General features: G+C 42.7%; 1 protein-coding gene across 2 annotated transcripts in view; it reads right to left on the reverse strand.

Annotated features, from left to right (window-relative positions):
- Positions 1 to 12,407, reverse strand: part of CD99L2 (CD99 molecule like 2) — a 125,147-nt gene extending 112,740 nt beyond the window's left edge. For both annotated transcript variants that reach the window (XM_082263742.1, XM_082263741.1), the window contains exon 1: positions 12,121 to 12,407. In XM_082263742.1, coding sequence (XP_082119868.1) covers positions 12,121 to 12,184 — 64 coding nt within the window. In that variant the 5' untranslated portion in view covers positions 12,185 to 12,407. The remainder of the gene's footprint in view (positions 1 to 12,120) is intronic.
- Between the last annotated feature and the right edge of the window lie 5,897 nt (positions 12,408 to 18,304).

Genomic DNA, 18,304 nt, shown 5'->3' on the forward strand with positions numbered 1-18,304 from the left:
ATTGGGCACGCTTGACTGATCTCTGTAATGGGGGTCTGTCAGATCCGGTAAGAGGCTTGGACACCTGGTGTTTTCTGGTGGTGGCTTCTGGATTCACAACTTACAACTTTTACTCTGTCTGTTCCTGGGATTCCCCATTCATTCATATGTGTGTGGACTTCTTATGAACTTTTACTCCCCAATTGATTTTTTGTGGATTTTAATATCAAAAGCGCTGCATGTTATTTTAAGTTTGACCTGATACAAGAGACTGTGGTCAGAGACTGCCGACCTGATACAAGAGACTGTGGTCAGAGACTGCCGACCTGATACAAGAGACTGTGGTCAGAGACTGCCGACCTGATACAAGAGACTGTGGTCAGAGACTGCCCACCTGATACAAGAGACTGTGGTCAGAGACTGCCCACCTGATACAAGAGACTGTGGTCAGAGACTGCCCACCTGATACAAGAGACTGTGGTCAGAGACTGCCCACCTGATACAAGAGACTGTGGTCAGAGACTGCCCACCTGATACAAGAGACTGTGGTCAGAGACTGCTCACCTGATACAAGAGACTGTGGTCAGAGACTGCCCACCTGATACAAGAGACTGTGGTCAGAGACTGCTGACCTGATACAAGAGACTGTGGTCAGAGACTGCCCACCTGATACAAGAGACTGTGGTCAGAGACTGCCTACCTGATACAAGAGAGAGACTGTGGTCAGAGACTGTTGACTGTTTTTAAATAGCACGTTTTGTGCATTTTTCTGAGGGTTTTGTTGTACCACTTAATAGCCATTTCTTTTGCATGTTTTGAAAGCCAACAACAAATGGAAACCAAACATGTATTTTGGTGCATTTTCAGCAACCTCTGGAAATATAGATAGAATCCCACAATTCTGCCCGCGATTTAGTCGCTCTGATGTAAACAGAGCCTAAATATTACCAACATAAGCAATAGAATCGTTAACAGGGTACTTTTTTTCTTTGCAACCTGCAATATAAAGTCATAATGTGCTAGTATGCATTGCATACTAGCACACTTTGTGAAACTTACCTCAAAACAAAGCCCTGTCACTGCTTACAGGGCTTCAATCTTCACCCAGTCTTCCTTCTGGGTTTGGGGAGCTGATGTCACTCCTGCGCATGCACGCGGGAGCCTGTTTATGGCACAGGATTCTGAAGGAAGAGTCTGGGTGGCCGTTCCTTCAGAGTGCATCATCAGCTGCATCTACAGTAAATATCTCCTAAGGCCCCTTTCACACTTGTGCGACTTCTCCTGTGACTTGGGACTGCAAAGTGGCATAACAAGTCGTAGCCCATGATTTCCAATGAGTTCCGTTCATATCTGTGCAAATTAAAGTCGCAGTGACTTCAAAGTAGTCCTGCACTACTTTTGTCTGACTTTATTGCGATTTGAGGTCCATAGAGCTCAAGATTACAAAGGCATTGCTTCCAGTCCAGTGCAAATCGCACGACTTTGAGGTCGCACAAGTGTGAAAGAGGCCTTTATGGTGCATGTTTAGGAGAGTATATAAAAAAAGAATAGCGCACACATGCAAAAGAAATGACTATCAAATATGAAGACAATCCATAAATAAAAATGGGGATTTGGTCCCACCATATGGCCATATCGTGCTAAAGCCCACCACTACGTCAAAGTTAGGAGAGTACCTTAGTCTTTTTATAGGCTTACCTATAGGTACAAATTATGCATGGGAGTTTACTCCCACTTTAAACGGGAAATGCTACCAGGTATAAATATTTACTGTATGCGTTAAGGCTCGTACACGCTATAAAAAAAATTGGGCGAACATTTTCGTCCAAAAAATTTTCGGACGATTTTCGTATAGTGTGTACACAATTTTCGACTGACAATCCCAAATTTTCGTACAATTTTCCACTGTGGGCACAACTTTCGACAGAAAATTCTCAAAGGGACAAACTCCAAAATTTCTCTCGAACGGGAAAAGAACTAACGATTTTTGTTTAACCACTTAAGCCCCAGAGGATTTGGCAATAATTAGGCCCTATTTTGCAATTCGGCACTGCGTGACTTTAACGGACAATTGCACAGTCGTGCGACGCTGTACCCAAATTAAATTGACGTCCTTTTTCCCCACAGACAGAGCTTTCTTTTGGTGGTATTTGATCACCTGTGCGGTTTTTATTTTTTGCACTATAAACAAAAAAAGAGCGACCATTTTGAAAAAATAACAATATTTTTCACATTTTTTATATGAAATTCTCAAAAAAAAATGTAAAAATCTAAATTTTTTAACATCTTAGGCCAATTTGTTTTCTGCTACATATTTTTGGTAAAAAAAAAATCGCAACAAGCGTATTTTAATTGGTTTGCGCAAACGTTATTGCGTTTACTAACTACGGGAAAGATTTCTGTCATTTTTATTGTTTTTTTTTTTAATTAGTAATGGCGGCGATGTGCGATTTTTTTTGCGGGACTGCGACTTTGCGGCAGACAGATCGGACCCTTGACTGACTTTTGGGAGTACCAGTGACATTAATACAGTAATCAGTGCTCTAAATATGCACTGTTACTGTAAAAATGACACTGGCAGGGAAGGGGTTAACTTTATTGGTGATCAAGGGGTTAAGTGTGTCCCTAGGGGCGTGCTTCTAACTGTTAGGGGGCGTGGCTAGTGAAGTAACCACAGAGACATGCGATCCTATATTGTAGGATCGCATAGCCTCTGTGCCTACTTCAGTGAGAATGAAGGATGGCTGTGTTTACATCAGCCGTCTGTCTTTCTCCCTCTCCTGCGGGAGATCCCGAGTCACACGCGCTGGCTCAGCAGGGAACGCGCGGGGGCGGGAGCGCGCCGCCAGTGGCGCGCGCTCGCCCCCTACAGGCTCGTGGGTGAGTGACATAGGTCTACATCGCTTTGCCTGTAAGAGGCTGACTGCCGCAGTAAATAGTCGTGCGGCGGTCGGCAAGTGGTTAATGTGTACCGTTTTTGTACGATTTTTGTACAAGAAAAATCAGAAAAGAAAGACTGCGCATGATCAGAAACAATAAACAGCAACAAAAAACGGCTTTGCCGTACGAGAATTTTCGTACAAATTTTTGTTTACCGGTTCCAATTTGGTGTGAAACAACGAGGAAAATCGGATGATCATTCGCCTGATTTTCTTATGATGTGTACCCCACTTAGGCCCCTTTCACACTTATGCAACGCGATTTTACCGCGATTTTGACGCGATTTTGAAAGCAATGGCTATGGCTATGGCTCAAAACGCAATCAAATCGTGGCAAAGTAGTGCAGGAACTACTTTGAAGTCGGTGCGACTTCAAAACGCACTGATATGAATGGGGCTCATTGAAAATAATGGAAAATGACTTGTCATGCGATTTGGCGGTCCAAAATCGCGGGACAAGTTGCACTATTGTGAAAGGGGCCTTAATTCTACAGAGTGTAACATTTACTTCAACACAAAGCAAAATAAATAGAATGGTGAGGTAAATATATCTAAACCCAATAATAAAACTGTAATATACGGCCATCTTATGGGACCTTATATGTGTTGTAGGTTTCCTTTTTCAGGCTAAGATTATTTTCTGCAAGTACAGAAAACTACCTGCTGGTCCTGCTAATAACCTTCTGTTCTGTAAGTACCTGAACACCGAACGAACATCTAAAAAATATGGCATCAGCCTTCCCTGCCATCTTCTGTGAACTACAAAACACCTCCCCTCTATGCAATAAAGATGAGAGAAGGGAGGGACATGTTTTAGGCTAGGCTCACACCTAAGCGGCTCTGCATGCAATGTTTTCTGGGGTACAGCAGGCTATTTTTTTGAACGGGCTCCTGTGTCTGCATTTCCTGTACAGAAAAGTCCCCTGCGCCTTTTTCAAAACTGTTACCGCCCAAAAACTGCATGGGACCCCTGTGCGTTTTCTTTTAGAGCACCGTATTTTCTGTGTGGCTGGGTGAGCGTGTGAATTAGACGCATTCCTGCACAAATGTGAACCTAGCCTTAAGTAGGGTACACACTATAAGAAAAGTGGGCGAACAATCGTCCGATTTTCCTCGTTTCACAGCAAGTCGGGACCAAGGAAGGAAATAACGTACAAGAATTCTCCTACGACAAAGGTGCTTTTTTTTTTGTTGTTTATGGTTTCTGATCATTCACATTCTTTCATTTCTGATTTTTCTCCTATGAAAACAGTACACATTAAATGAAAATCCTTCGTTCTGTTCCCATATGTGTTGGAGTTTGTCCGGAAGGTCGGCATCTGCTGCCAAAAGTTGTGTACACACTATCAGAAAATAGTACGATCGTTCCTCGGATGAAAATGTTCGCCCAATTTTCCTATTTTGTGTGCGATACATTAGTCCAAATCAGGAGAGCAGCCTAGGGTGACAACACTGCTCCTCCTTAAATACAGTACAGCGAGCGTTGTCACCCTTGGACAGGAAGTGGGTTGTTGCTGGCAGGATCATCAGGTGAACAAGCAAAGAGGGAAAAAGTGTGAACAAAAATTATAAATATAGACACTTTGGGGAGGGGATTTACTAAAACTGAATGTGGTGCAACTGTACAAACAGTGGTGATTGAAAGTTTGGGCACCCCAGGTAAAAATTGTATTAATGTGCATAAAGAAGTCGAGGAAAGATGGAAAAATCTCCTAAAAGGCATCAAACTACAGATTAGACATTCTTATAATATGTCAACAAAAGTTAGATTTTATTTCCATTATTTACACTTTAAAAATAACAGAAAACAAAAAAATGGCGTCTGCAAAAGTTTGGGCACCCTGCAGAGTTAATATCTTGTACTGCCCTCTTTGGCAAATATCACAGCTTGTAAACGCTTTTTGTAGCCAGCCAAGAGTCTTTCAATTCTTGTTTGAGGTATCTTTGCCCATTCTTCCTTAACCACTTAAGCCCCGGAAGATTTTACCCCCTTCCTGACCAGGGTTTTTTTTGCGATTTTTTACTGCGTGACTTTAACGGACAATTGCTCGGTCGTGCGATGCTGTACCTAAACGAATTTGACGTCCTTTTTTTCCCACAAACAGAGCTTTCTTTTGGTGGTATTTGATCACCTGTGCGATTTTTACTTTTTGCGCTATAAACAAAAAAATGCGTAAATTTTGCAAAAATAACAATATTTTTCACATTTTTTTATATGAAATTCCCCCCCAAAAAAATGTAAAAATCTAAATTTTTTAACATTTTTTGGCCAATTTGTTTTATGCTACATATGTTTGGTAAAAAAAATTGCAAAAAGCGTATTTTGATTGGTTTGCGCAAAAGTTATTGCGTTTACTAACTAAGGGAAAGATTTATGTCATTTTTGGTGTTTTTTTTTAAACGCGTAATGGCGGCGATCTGCGATTTTTTTTGCGGTACTGCGACATTGCGGCGGACAGATCGGACCCTTGACTGACATTTTTGACACTTTTGGGGTTACCAGTGACATTACTGCAGTAATCAGTGCTATACATATGCACTGTTACTGTAAAATGACACTGGCAGGGAAGGGGTTAACTTTATTGGGGAGGGAGGGGTTAAGTGTGTCCCTAGGGGCGTGCTTTTTACTGTGATTGGCTGTAGCTACTAGTGTAGGAACACTGATCAACGGTCCTACATAGTAGAACCGTATGATCACTGTTTCTACACAGGGGAGAATGACAGGCGGCTTGTTTACATCTGCCGCCTGACTTTCTCCCTCTGCTCCGACGATCGGCGAGTGACCGGCGGACATCGGGTCTGCCGGTCACACGCACTGACTTCCCTGTGAACGAGCCGCGGCGGGCGCGTGCCTCTGCGGGCGCGCGCTCGCCCGCTATTGGCTCACAAGGAAGTGACAGGCAAGTGACGTAGATCTACGTCACTCTGCCTGGCCGGGGCTGACCGCCGCAGTAAATAGTCGTGTGGCGGTCGGCAACCGGATAAAAAAGTCCTCCAGTTCTTTGAGATTTCTGGGCTGTCTGTCACGCACTGCTCTTTTAAGGTCTATCCATAGATTTTCAATTATGTTGAGGTCAGGAGATTGTGAAGGCCATGGCAAAACCTTCAGTTTATGGTTTATGCCTCTTGATGTAATCCCCCCGTGGATTTCGAGGTGTGTTTAGGATCATTATCCATTTGTAGAAGCCATCCTCTTCAGCTTTTTCACAGATGGCATCAAGTTACCATCCAAAATTTGCTGAAATTTTATTGAATCCATTTTTCCTTCTACTCCTGAGATGTTCCCTGTACCACTGGCTGCAATACAACTCAAAGGAATGATTGATCCACCCCCATGCTTAACAGTTGGACAGAGGTTCTTTTCATTCTATTCTGTGCCCCTTCTTCTCCAAACGTACCTTTGCTCATTCCGGCCAAAAAAATTCAATTTTAACCTCATCGGTCCACAGAACTTGTTTCCAAAATGCATCAGGCTTGTCTATATGTTAATTTGCAAAGTTCAAACACTGATTTTTGTGGTAAGGACGTAGAAGAGGTTTTCTTCTGATGACTCTTCCATGAAGACCATATTTGTACAAGTATCTCTTTATAGTGGAATAGTGTACCACAACTTCAGTGTCTGCCAGATCTTTCTGGAGGGATTGTGCAGTCAAACGTGGGTTTTGAATTGTTTTTCTCACAATCCTGCGAGCTGTTCTGTCTGATACTTTTCTTGGTCTTCCAGATCTTGCTTTAACTTCCACTGTTCCTGATGACTGCCATTTCTTAATTACATTCCGAACAGAGGATATTTACATCTGAAAACGCTTTGCTATCTTCTTATAGCCTTCTCCAGCTTTGTGAGCGTCAACTATTTTCAGTTTCAGTTTTCTAGACAACTGCTTAGAAGATCCCATGGTGCTGATTGTTGGGGCAAGGTCAGATGAGTCTGGGCATTTAAAACCTTTGAGACGACTGACATCACCTGGTCTTCCTAGACGATGATTGAGAACAATCCATGACACTGGCAGGTCTCAGCCTTGCAAAGGGGGCAATGCATGCTATAAATTCTGCAGGGTGTCCAAACTTTTGCAGACGCCATTTTTTTGTTTTCAGTAATTTTGAAAGTGTCAATGATGGAAATAAAATCTAACTTTTGTTGACATATTATAAGAATGTTTGATCTGTAATGTGATGCCTTTTGGAGAGTTTTCCAAATCTTTCCTTGGCTTCCTTATGCACATTAATACAAATTTTCACCTGGGGTGCCCAAACTTTCGATCACCACTGTAGTAACAAATCAGCTTCTAGGTTTGATTGGCAATGCTTATGGCCCCTTTCACACGGGCTATAGGGTTCACGTCCGCCTGTCGGTATTTGAGGAGGACCTGAGCGGATGCTCCATGCACCCCTATGGAGCAGCAGATGTCGGCGGTGACATCTCCGCTGACAACCGCTGGTATCCGATCCTGTCCGTGAGATCCAGACGGATGAAAATCAAATCTCCCATAGAGGAGAGCGGGACTCTGACTGGTCCGTCTCTGCACACAGAGCAGAGACGAAGCTGTCATCCGCCTGCTCAGTGTGGATCGGAAGATCGATCCCCCGCTGAGCAAAATGGAGTCCGTTGGGTGGAAAGCCGGTGTGAAAGAACCCTGAGGCTCCGTTCACATCTAGGTGTCCCAGATTGCTGCAATTCTACCCGTGATCCTGAATCACTGCAAATTGTGGGGTGCGCTTGCGATCCCCGTCACTCCCAATGCCACCCCGATCGTGGCCTGATTTTGCCGCATTTTAGAATTTCTTTTGGGCGACAGGCGTCTCGTAATTCTATTTTTCTGCGATTCGATGGGCGACAATCGTGGCAAAATTTTGCCATGATTGAGGTGTCATTGGAAGTGATGGGGATTGCAATCTGGTCCTGCGATTTGCACCGATTCAGGATGGTGGGCAGAGTCACGGCGATTATTCTTAGTTCACACTGAAGGCAGGATTGAAATTGTGCAAGTTCAGATTTCAAACGGGCATTTCAGTACAAGTTCGGGGGCAATTTCAGAGACATCTGTGCGGGTTCTTGCACAGATGCCTATTGAGATTGCCCCCAAAGTTGCCAAAAATAGCGCAGGAACTACTTTTGGGAATCGGTGCTGCACCGCAAAGTTGGCAGCGATTTAGCATGCGATCTCACATGTCAAATCGCCCCAATGTGAACGGGGGCTAATAGAATGAAAAGAAAGGGGTGCTAATATAGCCCCCATTTCTTTATGGGATGGCGGCAGGGGCCATTAGCTAATGGGAGCATAGGTAGTTAGATTCTCTGGTGTTTTCTCTTTCAGCCTTGAACTTTTGACCCAGGTCACTCAGTTTTAACCACTTTACCACCGGAGGATTTTGCTGTCTTCCGTCCAGGCCACTTTTTGCGATTCGGCGCTGTGCGACTTCAACTGACAATTGCGCGGTCGTGCGACACCGTACCCAAACGAAATTTACGTCCTTTTTTTCCCACAAACAGAGCTTTCTTTTGGTGGTATTTGATCACCTGTGCGATTTTTACTTTTTGCGCTATAAACAAAAAAAGAGCGTTTATTTTGAAAAAATAACAATATTTTTAACATTTTTTTATATGAAATTCCCCCCAAAAAAGATGTAAAAACCAATTTTTTAAAAAATTTTTGGCCAATTTGTTTTCTGCTACCTATGTTTGGTAAAAAAAAAATCGCAATAAGCGTATTTTGATTGGTTTGCGCAAAAGTTATTGCGTTTACTAACAAAGGGAAAGATTTCTGTCATTTTTGGTGGTTTTTTTTAACACGTAATGGCGGCGATCTGCGATTTTTTTTGTGGGACTGCGACATTGCGGCGGACAGATCGGACCCTTGACTGATATTTTTGACACTTTTGGGGGTACCAGTGACATTACTGCAGTAATCAGTGCTATATATATGCACTGTTACTGTAAAAATGACACTGGCAGGGAAGGGGTTAATTTTATTGGAGAGGGAGGGGTTAATGTATGCCTGGTGCTTACTGACGTGTAGGGGGGAAGGTGACTGAGTGAGTCATGGACAGATCGGATGTCCAGCTATGCTGAACAGTCCGATCTGTCACTCCCTGTCACTATGGAGATCCGCCCGCTTGTGTTTACACAGGCGGGCGGATCTCCACACTAGATCCCCGGCGATCGGGGCAGAGCAGCGGCGATCGCCGCTGCTCCTCCCCCGGCCCGACTCCCGCTGTGAATGAAAACAGCGGGAGCGAGCCTCCGGTGGCGCGCAAGCGCCGCCCAGAAGGGGGAGTGTCTGACGACGTTAATACTACGTCGACAGACGATAACGAACCACTTTGCCGCAGTAGTATTACCGTACTCAGACGGCAAGTGGTTAAGCTTCCTGCTCTAATTCTGCGGGTATCCAGGTAGTTTCTGTAAGAAGCTGCAGCTTTCCTGCTCGATTAGCGGCTATCTCCGGGAAGATTTGCGCGTGGAGCTCCGCTCCCGCTCAAATATCCCGCTCTTTTTCAGAGAAACCAGCCTCAACTAGTTCCCAAGGGGCTATTTAAATAGTGACCGCGGGACTCCGGGTCACATCACCTCAAAGGATTTCAACTACTGCGTTCCCCTCCCTCCCACCCCCTTTTTTCCTTTGGTCGTCGCGGCCAGTTATTACTTATTGGAACATAATAAGCAGCATAAAAGGTGCTTTGGTGGACGCAACTTCAGTTGGTTATATATATTTTAAGTATATGTTGGATAATGGTTGTGAAAGTTAAAGCAGTAGTATCCCTGCTTTTTGACACTTTTACCTACAGGTAAGCCTATAATAAGTCTTACCTGTAGGTACAATTAATATCTCCTAAACCGGCATGGTTTAGGAGATATTTGCAGTGCATGCAGTCGCTCACACGAGCAGCGCATGCGCTCTGAAGGTCCGGGGGGACCTTCAGTTTTCCTTGCCGGGAGCTTGCCGGAAAATCACTCCTGCGTGCATGCGCGGGAGTAACGTCATCGCGGCTCCGACCAATCACAGCGTCGGAGCCGCCGAACCCGGAAGAGACGCCGAGGGATCATGGCAGCGCCCGCAGCGATGTCCGGGGGTCCGTGTCGGGGCTTCGTTCTAAGGTAAGTAATACATAATGAGCTAGTATGCAATGCATACTAGCTCATTATGCCTTTGTCTTGCAGGTTTTTTTTTTTTTTTTTCGGGTTTACAACCGCTTTAACGTTATATTTGTCAACCTGAGCCGTAGTGGCTAGGTTGTGTTGACGTGATTTTAATCTGTAAGTGTAAATAAAGTTTGAAGTTTTATTTATTTAAGCCAATAATAAAACAGCCGCGGCCTTTTATGTCCAAGCAAATATCATGTGGTCTATTTATTTATTTATTATTAGTATGTAAAGTATAATGTTACAGTTATTGGATTTAAGTAATCACATCCTGCCTGCCATTCCCATGAGTTGAAGTCAGACACTGGTTGGTTACTATGCACCGCTGCTCCAGATTCTGTGCTCATCTGTTTTTGTAAATCTCTCCACTCTTTCCAGTATATACATACATGTGTAGAAACAATACATATCATATGTACACACACAATACATATATCATATACAGTACACACACAATACATATCATAAATACATACATATCATATATACACACACACAATACATATCATACATAGGTACACACAATAGATATCATACATACATAATTATGCATTTATGTATGATATGTATTGTGTGTACCTATGTATTGTATGTATATATATATATATTCTATGTAGTGTATCTATTTATGTATGTATATATGATATGTATTGTATGTATGTATGTATATATGCTATATATATATATATGTATTGTATCTATGTATTGTAGGCATGTATGTATGTATATATGATATGTACTCTATGTATTGTATCTATGTATGTATGTATGTATGATATGTAGTGTTTGTACCTATGTATTGTATGTATATATGATTTGTATTGTATCTATGTATGTACGTACGTATGTAATGTATTGTGTGTACCTAGGTATTTTATGTATATATGTATGTATGGATGTATGTACCTAGGTATTGTACATACCTATATAGGTGCACACAATACATACATACATACATACATACATAGGTACACACAATACATACCTATATAGGTACACACAATACATACCTATATAGGTACACACAATACATACCTATATAGGTACGCACAATACATACCTATATAGGTACACACAATGCATACATATATAGGTACGCACAATACATACATATATTTGTACGCACAATACATACCTATATTAGGTACACACAATACATACCTATATAGGTACACACAATACATACCTATATAGGTACGCACAATGCATACATATATAGGTACGCACAATACATACATATGTAGGTACGCACAATACATACATATATTAGGTACACACAATACATACCTTACATATATAGGTGCACACAATACATACCTATATAGGTGCACAAAATACATACCTATATAGGTGCACACAATACATACATATATACATATATAGGTAGACACAATACATATGATATATAGGTACACACAATACATACATATATAGGTGCACACAATACATACATACATAGGTACACACAATACATACCTATATAGGTAGACACAATACATACATATATACATATATAGGTAGACACAATACATATGATATATAGGTAGACACAATACATACATATATAGGTACACACAATACATACCTATATAGGTACACACAATACATACATATATACATACATAGGTACACACAATACATACATATATAGGTACACACAATACATACATATATAGGTACACACAATACATACATATATAGGTGCACACAATACATACATATATACATATATAGGTAGACACAATACATATGATATATAGAAAACTGCAGAGAGGTGAAGGTGACTGGCAGTGAGATGGGCAGACAGATGTGCCAGCATCCTTCCTTCCTCTGCAGTATTACAATCCCATCTGCTCAGAGGGAAGATGAATGGAGAACATGTGGACACATCCATCCCCCATCACTGGTCATATCCAGGCACATTACGGATCAATACCAGTGCCATCTACAGAGGTGTCCATAGTCCAATCCACAGACATGGCATCATAGCACCTTCCATGGCCCGGGCACAGCACCCCTCCCCCTCCCCCCTATATACGGGGCACAGGCCATTGTACTCACCGCTCCACACCGCTGCCAGGAGGAGGATGAGGGCGCACAGTGAGGACGGGGAGAGGCGGCCCATACTGCCCGGCCGGGATCCGGAGTCCTGGACGGAGGAGAGGAGAGGAGAGGATGGGGGAGGAGAGGAGGCCGCACACGGCTCGGCTCCGTACACAGCTCCCGGCACGGCTCAGGGCGGACACTGAGAGCGGCGGTGTGATTCCAACACTGATCACTGACAGCTCAGACCCGCCCTACACTGACATGACCGGCTATAGGCTGCACTGCAATGCCCCCTATACCCCATCTACCACCCTGCACCGCTCATAGGGACCCACATCACATACACTGCACCGCGCTATACACCCATTCTACATATATATATATACAGCTCATCATATTATACTGTAACACCTTGGAATGAGACGAACTTGGCTAAAGAGTCTTTTACAAGACAAGAAAAATGTTTAAATAAATTCTGACTTCATACACAAGCGATGTCTTGATATACAAGAAACGTCATATCCCAACTGAGTGAGAAGAGAAGAGAGGGCCTCTAAGTGTAGCAATATGGTTACATTTACATGAGATGTACAGCCGAAGCTCATTGGGATGTACATCTATGGGTCATAGGAGTGAAATTTGTTTTGCACCCCTGTGACCCGTTTTCACAGTCTGCTTTCTGCTGACATCAATGAAGTCGGTCAGATCCCTGGACCCACACCCGGTGTTCTGCCAGAAAACTCCAACTTGCCAAATTCTCCAACGACGTTATTCTGGTGAGTGTTCACCAGGAATAATTGGAGATTTCGACCACTTGGTGTTTTCACACAACACCGGTAGCCTATACACTCCAGTAGATGCTATAATTAGTGCAGATTGTTAGTCGCCGCCTTGAAGGCAGCCATGTTTTTGGTTAATAGCGGGCTGACTAACAATCTCTACTAATTATAGCATCTACTGGAGTGTATAGGCTGCCGATGTGGTGCGAAAACACCAAGTGGTCAAAATCTCCAATTATTCCTGGTGTACAGTCACCAGAAGTAATGTGGTTGGAGAATTCGGCAAGTTGGAGTTTTTGGCAGAACACCTGGCTCAGTGAGCCGCTGAGAGCCTGAGCCGGCTGCTCCTCGCCCCTCCACCGCCCAGCGCTCCAGTGAGCGAGGAGGGGGCAGAGCGGACAGCTGCTGACTGACAGTCAACGGCTCTCTGCCCATGGAGCTGTGAGAAATGACCAATCGGTGGTGTTCGATCGCTCGGTTCTCAGAGTAGAGGTCCAGGGGACAGATGCAGGCAGACCAATACTGCATCCACCTAGGTAAGTATGATTCTGGAAAAAAATTGAAACCCATACATCTCTTTTAATGAAGGTACAATATTAAGCAACTCACATGGTTGATGAGTAAAACAGGCGCATCTAAGTATGCGGGCATCTGGGGTAAAGCTGTCCACATAGACCATCCTCTCCACCGCCATCAACGTCATCCCTTCCACACTGCGCTCAACGAGTGCTTTCAAGCCTCGCTTTCAGATCACTCTACTGCCAGGCACAATTGCAGACTGACAACGATGAGAGCCAGCGGCGCAGAGGACGGTCTATGTGGACAGCTTTACCCCAGAACAGGCTCAGGCATACTTAGATGCGCCTCTTTAATCATCAACCATGTGAGTTGCTAAATGTTGTACTGTCATTAAATGCAACCATATTGCTACACTAAAGCCTCGCACACACGATCGGATTATCGGACGAATTTTCATCCGTTTTTTGTTGCATGCTAGTCTCATATGGAAAGTGAAGAGGTTACTTTCATACGAAAATTCTCATATGACAGAATTCAACTTCAGAAGTGATGTCATGTGTTGAATTGTTTTGTATGTGTTCTTTCATTTCCGAGCATAGTAGTCTTGCTCTTACGCTTTTCTCAGACGAAAACTGTACTAATAAACAAAAATCGGCGTTGTGTTTACATACGATAATGTTTTAACCTGCACACCCATTTTTTGTTGTTCCAAAATTCGTAATCAGCTGTCAAAAGCACTACATTAACGACCGAAAGTCGGCAGATCGTCTTTCGGTTGAAATTTTACTTCCGATTTTCTTATCGTGTGTACGGACCTTTAGAGGCGCCTCTTTTATATTCTGTAGTTCCTGCTGGATTTTGCTTCTAATCCCCTTGTTTAGGCTGCCATTTGTGAGTGGACATTTCATGGTTACACAACCACTCTGCTATAATCATTTTATATGGACTTTAAACTGAAGGACTTATAAATAAATGGTTGTGGAACGAATCATCTGAGTTTCCATTATTTCTTATGGGGAAATTCGCTTTGACATACGAGTGCTTTGCATTACCAGTATGTTTCCGGAACGAATTATGCTCACAATCCAGGGCTTTACTATATATATATATATATATATACACACACACAGTATCGCACAAAAGTGAGTACACCCCTCAAATTTTTGTAAATATTTTATTATATCTTTTCATGTGACAACACTGAAGAAATGACACTTTGCTACAATGTAAAGTAGTGAGTGTACAGCTTGTATAACAGTGTAAATTTGCTGTCCCCTCAAAACAACTCAACACACAGCCATTGTTGTCTAAACCGCTGGCAACAAAAGTGAGTACACTCCTAAGTGAAAATGTCCAAATTGGGCCCAAAGTGTCAATATTTTTTGTGTCCACCATTATTTTCCAGCACTGCCTTAACCCTCTTGGGCATGGAGTTCACCAAAGCTTCACAGTTTGCCACTGAAGACCTCTTCCACTCCTCCATGACGACATCACAGAGCTGGTGGATGTTAGAGATCTTGCACTCCTCCGCCTTCCATTTGAAAATGCCCCACAGATGCTTAATAGGGTTTAGGTCTGGAGACATGCTTGGCCAGTCCATCACCTTTACCCTCAGCTTCTTTAGCAAGGCAGTGGTCATCTTGGAGGTGTCTTTGGGGTCGTTATTATGTTGGAATACTGCCATGCGGCCCATTCTCTGAAGGGAGGGGATAATGCCCTTCTTCAGTATGTCACAGTACATTGACTTCACATTCACACTCTCACCTGAATTTTCGGATTGGTTCCACCTTTCCTCACAACCTATTCACTTATGTGATTTTATTTTTGGTTTTTGGTGTTGGTGGTTGCTCATATTTGCGGTTGTCACTCACTAATAATAATTTCTTCCTTCATCACCGTGGTGAATTTCTTCCTTTTCTGTTTGCCCTCCACTCTTCACATAATTTATCGCCCCCCCCCCCCCTCTCTTTTATGGATACAGGGTTATTGGACCTTATATTTTGGATCCATCCCTCTCATCCATCAGTTTTGGCTATACCATCAGCTACCCCCTAGCCGTGTCATCTGGACATTACAGGGGGTACATACAAGTGTATAGATATCTTTGGTAAGTTCCCTCTCTCCTTTTTAGGAGCTTTTATCTTTATTCTTTGATAGAATCTATGGTTATGCTGTATTGATATACTCTCTACAGCTTTTCCATCTATATCCAGTTTTGTACAAATACCCATTTATATCAATTAATATTTTTCTATACCATTTATCTTACCTTAGAATATATCATATGATATCACCTTGATTGGACCCCTGTTTGGTTGGGACTTCTCCCATGTCCGCCGTGGGGGTATCTACCCTAGTTGCGATCCCCAGTTTATCCACCTGCTTTTAGAATTGGCTCAATACAGGTGGGTTGTATTAATTGTTGGCGCTCACCCCTGTGACCTTCACATTCTATCCAATAATCTGTATGTATGATGTAATGTTTTGATATTTATGCATATTGACTCTGTTTCTTTTATTATTTGTAGTAGCAATTGTCGATATCCTCATATCCACGTTTTTTGCCCCTGAAGAAGCGGTCACCTGCGAAACATGTTGGGCTAACGTATAGACACCCATGTCCAATACATCATATACAACCTACCAGTTATATCATCTTTGGGTTAGGTCTGTATTGGGCTGAGTGACTTAGACCACCCCCTTGTGGATAATATGCTCTTATGAGCTTTTTCATGCTACCTTTGATTTATTGTCAATTGTTTCTGTATTTGTATTCATTATCTGTGTTTGCTAACAAGATCATTTTTAGTTGCACACTTTTGTTCTAAATACAATTTGTTCAATTTTACATATCATTGTTGTTATTGGTCTTGATGACAGTATCCCTTTAAAAGTCCCCCTGTCCCTCCCTTTCCCTTCTTCCATGTCACAGTACATGTTGGCATTCATGGTTCCCTCAGTGAACTGTAGCTCCCCAGTGCCGGCAGCACTCATGCAGCCCCAAACCATGATATGCCTACCACCATGTTTGACTGTAGGCAAGACACACTTGTCTTTGTACTCCTTATTCAATAAAAGTATGCACTCACATCTGTAAATAAACAGATACGTATAAAAGACCCTCCTGGAGATTCCAAGATAGGTGGGTGGTAGATACTGTCATCCGATGCATGCTGCCATCCCGCGGGAACTGACTCCTCTTCACCGTGGCCGGCAATGACGGCGGAGCAGGAGCGAGGACGAGGCTCAGAGTCTGTTGATGGAAAGCGAGGCTTGGTCAGCGGTTGTGTGTGGATGACATCACTGGGGATGCAACGCGTTTCTGAGCAGTTTAGACATTAATGGCTGTGTGTTGAGTTATTTTGAGGGGACAGCAAATTTACACTGTTATACAAGCTGTACACTCACTACTTTACATTGTAGCAAAGTGTCTTTTCTACAGTGTTGTCACATGAAAAGATATAAGAAAATATTTACAAAAATGTGAGGGGTGTACTCTCATTTGTGAGGTACTGTGTGTGTGTATATATATATATATATATATATTTATTTATTTATTTTTTTATATATATATATATACAGTACACAGGTATATATATATATACTGGATAAACAAATCTTCCTCTGACATTACAATTTTGTATAGGATATATACAGTACATACCACTACAATCAGATGAAGGTTTTATATACAGTACATATATACACTATATTACCAAAAGTATCGGGACACCTACCTTTACACGCACATGAACTTTAATGGCATACCAGTCTTAGTCCGTAGGGTTCAATATTGAGTTGGCCCACCCTTTGCAGCTAGAACAGCTTCAACTCTTCTGGGAAGGATGTCCACAAGGTTTAGGAGTGTTTCTTTGGCAATGTTTGACTATTCTACCAGAAGAGCATTAGTGAGGTCAGGCACTGATGTTGAAAGAGAAGGCCTGGCTCGCAGTCTCCGCTCTAATTCATCCCAAAGATGTTCTATATGGTTGAGGTCAGGATTCTGTGTAGGCCAATCAAGTTCCTCCACCGCAAACTCGCTCACCCATGTTACTATATAGACCTTGCTTTGTGCACTGGTCCAAATCATTTGGTGGAGGGGGGATTATGGCGTGGGGTTGTTTTTCAGGGGTTGGGCTTGGCCCCCTAGTTCCATTGAAGGGAACTCTTAATGCGTCAGCATACCAAGACATTTTGGGCAATTTCATGCTCTCAACTTTGTGGTAACAGTTGGGGGATGGCCCCTTCCTGTTCCAACATGACTGCTCACCAGTGCACAAAGCAAGGTCCATAAAGACTGGTCATGGATGAGTAAGTTTGAGGTGGAGGAACTTTGACGGGCCTGCACAGAGTCCTGACCTCAACCCGGTAGAACACCTTTGGGATGAATTAGAGCAGAGACTGCGAGCCAGGTCTTCTCTCCAACATCAGTGCCTGACCTCACAAATGCGCTTCTGGAAGAATGGTCAAACATTCCCATGTACAGTATATGTGTCTGTTAGCAATTTCATCTCTTATTGCATAAATGTGTGTGTGTGTGTGTATATATATATATATATAGTAAAATAATGTGTGTGTGTGTATAGTATATATATATATTGATAGCGGCTGGTGTGCAGTGCAGTCCAATGGGAGCTCCTGCATTGGCAATGCACCAATGCACCAATCTCAGTGCATTACACTGTTCGCTTTTTTTTCAACAAACTTTATTGAAGCAGAACACAGACATTTTATTCATTTAATTTGGCTGCCACATGGTATGAAGCAGTGGATTGCCTTGCAGTGTGCTGTGCTGAAAATAAGTAATGCATGCAGTACTGTTTTTTTTTTTTTTTTGTTGTTTTTTTTTTAGCGCACACCTCTGCAATGCAGTGGTGTGGATCTGACACACAGGAGACAAC

Source organism: Pelophylax lessonae, assembly GCF_965119305.1.
Source record: "Pelophylax lessonae genome assembly, chromosome: 7".
In the NCBI taxonomy this organism is placed as follows: domain Eukaryota; kingdom Metazoa; phylum Chordata; class Amphibia; order Anura; family Ranidae; genus Pelophylax; species Pelophylax lessonae.